At 36.0% G+C, this 6,350-nt stretch overlaps 1 protein-coding gene across 9 annotated transcripts in view; it reads left to right on the forward strand.

Moving 5' to 3' along the window:
* Positions 1–6,350, forward strand: part of Pbgs (Porphobilinogen synthase) — a 53,617-nt gene that overhangs the window by 31,770 nt on the left and 15,497 nt on the right. For 8 of the 9 annotated variants that reach the window (XM_086978066.1, XM_022807973.2, XM_086978067.1 and 5 more), the window contains one exon: positions 4,258–4,454. In XM_086978066.1, coding sequence (XP_086834192.1) covers positions 4,264–4,454 — 191 coding nt within the window. In that variant the 5' untranslated portion in view covers positions 4,258–4,263. Of the gene's footprint in view, positions 1–2,195; positions 2,276–4,257; positions 4,455–6,350 lie in introns of all 9 variants that reach the window. The other variant, XM_022807979.2, reaches the window with a different exon arrangement.

The raw sequence follows: 6,350 nt of genomic DNA on the forward strand, positions 1-6,350 counted from the left end.
AATGTCTATATTGTAATGCATTTTATATTAGCATGAAGCTCATGAATCTAGCCTGGAGAAGGCATATGTTCTAGCACGAAATTCAACAGTCAAAAATTTAATAATTCGCTGAATAAAAACATTGATGTTCGGGCAAAACGTTTGGTATTTATAGCTAGTATCCAGAAGGAAATAATATTGTTGTTCTAATAGACATAGTTAAGTCTAACCTGGAATGGCTGTTAAACAGTACATTATACATCTACGCCAGATGCACTTACATAAACATCGTTAGATACAATTTTTCGTTGGTTGGCTGTATTTCATTCTATTAGTATTGAGCATTCATTTTTTATTTCAACCGCCTGAGCTGTTGGCTAAACCTGCATTGAGCCTTCTGATGTACCTGCGTAGAGAATAGCCTAATCTAGGCAAAGAATTTGAGAATTCTCAAATGACAACAAGTGCTACTGTGATAGGCTGCCAAGCAACGAACTGTTGAAAAAATGGGGTCTGTAACGATGCGATGGGCTGATAGTCCCAGGAACAAATTTTCGTTCTTAGTTACAACGATATAAGAGCCACGGTTTTTTACTTTAAGGACAGATCTTAAATCTATAAGTCCAAACACAAAACTAAGTAATCAAGTGTCTTGAGTTTCATGTACTGGTTATGGTAACAGAGAACAAATAAGTTCAGGGTTTGTCAGAAAGCCTATAAAAATGTATTAGAAACGACGTATATTAGACAATAGTATAACAAATCAAGCGCCTCATCTGATTTTATGTAAGATTGCTGCTTAAACGGTGATGTTAACTTTATAAATTATCTTTACAAGTAGTTACGAAGAGTAGATTTAATTGAAATATACTGCTGTAGCATAATTTGAGGCATCTTCTTACAGGCATTAAAGGGCTCTTTATAAAACTTCTGGCTATTCGTAACTTCAAATTCCGTTTTATTATAGCTATTATCAGTTATTAGACACTGGTATCCTATATATATTATATATGATACTTATATATGCATATAATATATATATATACATAATATTTAATATACTTAGAATGAATTGTACACGAACACATTGTATGTTGTTAATGGATGTTCTAGAAAAAAAAAAGTTACTTGTTCACTGCAGGATCTATACTGGTGTGTTCATTAAAAATTTTAACTCACTATTGTGGAATTAAAGTGTATGAAGTTTTGCTTTCTGTAACCGAAATTATTGTCTTCCGGTGTGGCTTAATTAAAAAAGGAAACTTAAACTGTTCCATCTAATGGATGAAACACCGACTGCCGAGCTAGTATTAGTTCGTTTAATTTTAAAAACAGATATGTTTAGTCGCGTCCTGAAATACGTTAAGTATGTGTCGTTAGCGGGACTTGTAGTAGCAATGGCTTATCTTTCTTAAAAAGAGGCTTGGCCGTCCATACCAGTCCAGCTGTTTAAAGGTGGTTGTTGAAATTGTGTTCTTATTTCGTTACTCCATTAAAAAAAACCCCTATCAAAGTCTCTTATTTCTGTTCGAGATAACAGTGTATATGTTGATGTGAAATTGAAGCAAAGACTAATACTACTTTGCTCATACGTGATCCCTGTTACGCTACCATAGTTGCCATCATTATTCGACTACATTGATTAAGCCTTCATAAGAACCTTGAGAAAGAGAGAAAAAGTGGTCAGGTAAACAATCCGAGTTCTTTCAAGAATCGGAGAAATTCATAAACACGCGTTGGTTCACAGCAGTCTAGAAATCGTAGCTGAAAATGTTCAGAATAATGAGGACGATGCAAATGCTCGGTGAAACACCTTCTTTTTTCCTTGGAGATATCAAAGTTCATTATTAACTAAGGTGTATGAACAGCTGAAAAAAGACTTATTCAGCTCCAATGCTCTTGTCTCGAGGGAAATATTCTTGAATAATCTTAGTACAACTTACGTCGACCTTATAATAATTGAATTATGACCTTATCTCATAAACTGTAATATTTCTTAGGGGATCAAAGACAGGAAATCTATATATGAGAAAAATTGAATTTTTGAATCTCTGAGAAGGACTTTTCTGGGGATATTATCCAACAGTCGCAGGTTATAGTGTACCAGCATTCGCGGTATTCATATCTCTTGGCAATATTTTCTTAAGATGTTAACGGTTAGCTACCATACCGCAAACTAATATTTACGTTTAAACTATTTACTTGCTACTGCACAGTTTACATGCACTAAGACCCCGCACTTCGACAACCTAAGCCGCCATTCGGAAGTACTTCGGACGCACTACGTTAAGTGATCGTAGGTAGTCCAGTAGTGCAAGTCTAATGACACAATTTGCATGTTTATATCCAGCTAAAACAGCTCGATATCGGCACAAACTAATAATATTCTAGGTAAGGAGATTAATTATTATACGCCAGTATAGTGATAGTAGATCGAAGTGGTCCTTATGGTGCCATTTTTTTCGCCCACCGTCTATATGTGATTGACCCACAGGTATCATAGAAAATAGTTAAACCAAATATGACTTTGCATATTTTCAACAGTAGCTTGCAGTTGTAACGAGTTCATTATATTTCGTCTAGTTTATATCCAATTTCAAACCACACAGGAGTCACGAACAAATAAGCGAAGCTTAATCACGAATCCGATAACTAACTATAAGGAAGATATAGAAAAGAGGGCTATACAGGTCGCCCTATATTTTTTTTAAGGAAACGTTAATTAAACATGTCTACTCTACAAAATGTTCGAAATGTTGAAGATAAATACAGATCAGAAATTAAGTTCCATTCGGGTTATTAATTTTTTTCTTCGGTTCGGTTTCAAAGCATGGGGCTTTATGGAATTGCCAAGTACGGTTTTTGCATTTCGTCGAGGTTTTCCTCAACTATAAAATGGTAAAATAAGTAGTTCGTCTTTTTACTGTTTCGGCAATTAACTTGAGTCTTATATAAGAGTTGATAAGTTGTATTGCATGGCCATTCTAGGGGCTATATGAGCTCCTGCACCTCGAGCATTTATGGAACGGGATGCTGCCGATGCAGGAAAGCGAAGAAACTAAGTGGTTTTAGAGTATAATTCAGCCAATAATTCAGCTAATATATACGAAGTTAAGCTAGAGCATCATATTTTACTTTTTGCATTTGTTACTGTCAACATCGTATTGCATGTAGTTTTTTTTTGACGACCTTCTCAGTGTAATGCATCGTTTGGAGGAGATGGTGCTATTGGCGTACAACACATTGCGGTTAAGCACGATCATAAATTAGAATTCACTACCAATAATTATTTATACAACATAATTAGTCAGGCATCACTGCTTTAAGGGATAGTGCGCACATTGTTACTGTTTATCGTTACATTTTGGACAAAACGAAACTTGGAAATGTGTCAGTGTTTGAGCCACCCAAAACACGGCTCCACACTGCGAAGCAGGACTTCGTATGGGTTTATGGTAGACAAATTTTAACCTGCCTAACTTAACATTAAATGATTATAAAGCATAATATCTAAGTTAGAGTCACAGCTTTTTCCAAGAAGAAAGCTTTCTGGCTTCATCGTACGAAATTATCAGTAGCTCATATAGCTCTACCACTGGCCCATTTATATATAATCCAGGACATGAATGCCTTAAATTGATATTTTTTTTGTCGGAAACAAATCTTTTGTAGTAGACGAATTAGGCGACATAATAGAAGAGTTTTTGGCGAATATGCTTGATTTTTCTTCCGTGGCATCAGTTAATTTCAACGACAACGTTAAGCAAATGTGGGCCCATATAAACTCACCCTTTTCTATCTCGTAGTCATTTGTGTTGATCGCAATTGCAATTAGAGTTGTCGATGTATCTATCTAACGCGTTCCGTTCTGTCGTTAACTCAGTGGTTTAACTAGCTTTTATTTTTTCTAATGTGTAAATCCCGGCTGATGTAATTACTTCGTTTGAAACAACTTCTTTTTTCTATTAAATGTGTTTCGATTAAAATTAGTTATTATTCTTTAGTTTAACAAACAAAATATGCATTTTTCAGTATTCAAAGGATGTCATGATTTTCAATTATAACCTAAGCACAAAAAATCTATAAAACACTTGAATGTAATGAACACGTTAGAAGACACACTCAAAGCAGAGGTACCTATACTCGAATCGTATTCTTGTATGAAGAGGTTTACTACAAGTCACAAAATGACGGGAAATTACGTCCTAATAACTGATTTCAGTTATTAGCATAAGTTTAAGCGAACTGACAGTTTTATACCATTCTACTCCGCTGCAGCCTACGATGCCGTCGACAGGCAGCTTCTCGCAGCACCTCCACTCTGGCTATTTCCTACCAACGCTACGGGTGTGGCAGCAAAGCAGCACACAGCTACGTCCCGAGAACCTTATGTGGCCCTTATTCATCACTGACTCACCAGACGCCGAAGAGTCGATACCCAGTATGCCTGGAGTCTACCGATACGGCGTCAACAAGTAAGATAAATGATAGACAATCGTTTAAAAACTGGATCAGCAGTGTATTATTGAATTGCCGACAAAACCGTAATGAGCTTAGCAAAATGGAGCTGCGCGTCTTGTATGGATGCTTTACTTTCGTATTTAGTTGAAAAATTTGGCCTTTACCTCAAGCAGAAATTAGGCAACTATCGTTAATGTCTCCTAAAAAGATCACGTGATTCGTGCAGAAAACATCCGGTTTTATTTCATATATATATATATATATATATATATATATAGGAAAAACTCAGTTGATGCCGGAAAGTAGAAGGTTCATTAAATTTACGGAATTACTTAGTTGAATTACGGAAAAATAAATCAAGTCCAGGAGATCATAGAATCTTTAGTAAAATAAATTACAGTTAGCCAATACACACCTCAAAGTTTCCAGAAGCAACAAAATAGGCTTTATTTGGTTCATGACTGTATAACAAGTCCATGCTGATTCGTGTTTTGCTTTTTTGTGTTCAGCTTAGAATCTTCTTAGGCTTAATAGTTTCATTAAAGTTGTTGCCTATTATATACCACTTATTGTTCTAAAATGATGGATTTCCATATCATGGGCCATCCGTAGGTTTCCTCCGTAGGTATCAACATTCAATCGAAATTTTTATCAAAGACCTCAACGGATCTTCACGGAAGTATGTTTTTGAAAATGTTAGGGTCATTAGAAAGCTAACTGTTAATATCTATATGTCCGCCATATAGACATTAATATTAGACGACATATATATGTATATATATCCGTCACGATATTTGATTTAACCATTGATAGGCCCTTAAAAATACACGATTTCAACGTAATTTGTCAAAGGATAAAACTCACAAAGTTGGTTCTACTTGGTCTACTAATACTATTGTAAAAGCAATATTGACTTGGAAAATCCTTAGATGGTTAAACAGTAGTGAGTATTGCTTTTCCCAAGAAATATGTTTTTACGTTTGACTGTGTGTAGGCGTCGATAACGGCAGAATGTGGTAAAAATCGGTTCAATAAAGGATCAAGTGTTAGAAAATCCTCACTGCTTTTCCGCGCACGCATTATGTTATCCGATGTGCTCCTCTGAGCTCGTAAGCCCTTAAGAAAACTGCCGGACGCCGACAACGAAGCGACGATGAGAGTATCCTTTTATGAAGAAGGAAAAAACTGAGCAGGGGAGTAATAGAAAGAGTAAATAGAGTAAAGGCTGTGGAAAAAACTGTTATAGTTTAAAAGCTTGGTTTGACACTTGAAAGTTGTTAGTTGATACACGAGCACCGCGCATCAGTTTTTTTGCGATAATTTTGTAAATCAGAACAGTTAAAAACTGAGAAATATTCTATCTCTAAGAAATTGCTTTCAAAAGTTGGTACAGATTGTACTGGCCGAGGGTTCCGGATGTATGACTACGAAATCGGGGGTTTAGCATTTAGCCGAAGCTGAATTAATCTGAATTAATTAATTGATATTAGTTAAATTTGCGGCCAAGGTTTATCGCGCAAGGACGCTGGTCTCACGCTGCATAACGTAAAAAGCTCTTTAACGCGGTAGTGTTGTTAAAGGGTTCTAGATCTAGAAAAGGATATATTTAGCGGTTGTATTATTAAGCCAACTCTAGTAGAATAGCATAGACCGTGAAAAAATGAAAGCCGCTACATGGAAGACTTAGTATATGATGGCTAGCAGAATTACACTCGACGAAAAACTAGTCTAACCTATTTTCTTTCCCGTGCCTTGTTTAAAGAGTACAGTTTTGTCGAAAATTTGACACTTTTAAGTTGCAGCTATAGGCATTAAGTAATTGTTTACGGTGGTGGCGGGAACTATTGCCAGTGAAAATAGCAGCCCCTGAAAGTGACGACCTGAGGGGAGCAGCATGTGCTTAGTTAGGG

The sequence above is a fragment of the Varroa destructor genome, unplaced genomic scaffold, assembly GCF_002443255.2.
Source record: "Varroa destructor unplaced genomic scaffold, Vdes_3.0 BEIS01000001.1, whole genome shotgun sequence".
NCBI lineage: Eukaryota > Metazoa > Arthropoda > Arachnida > Mesostigmata > Varroidae > Varroa > Varroa destructor.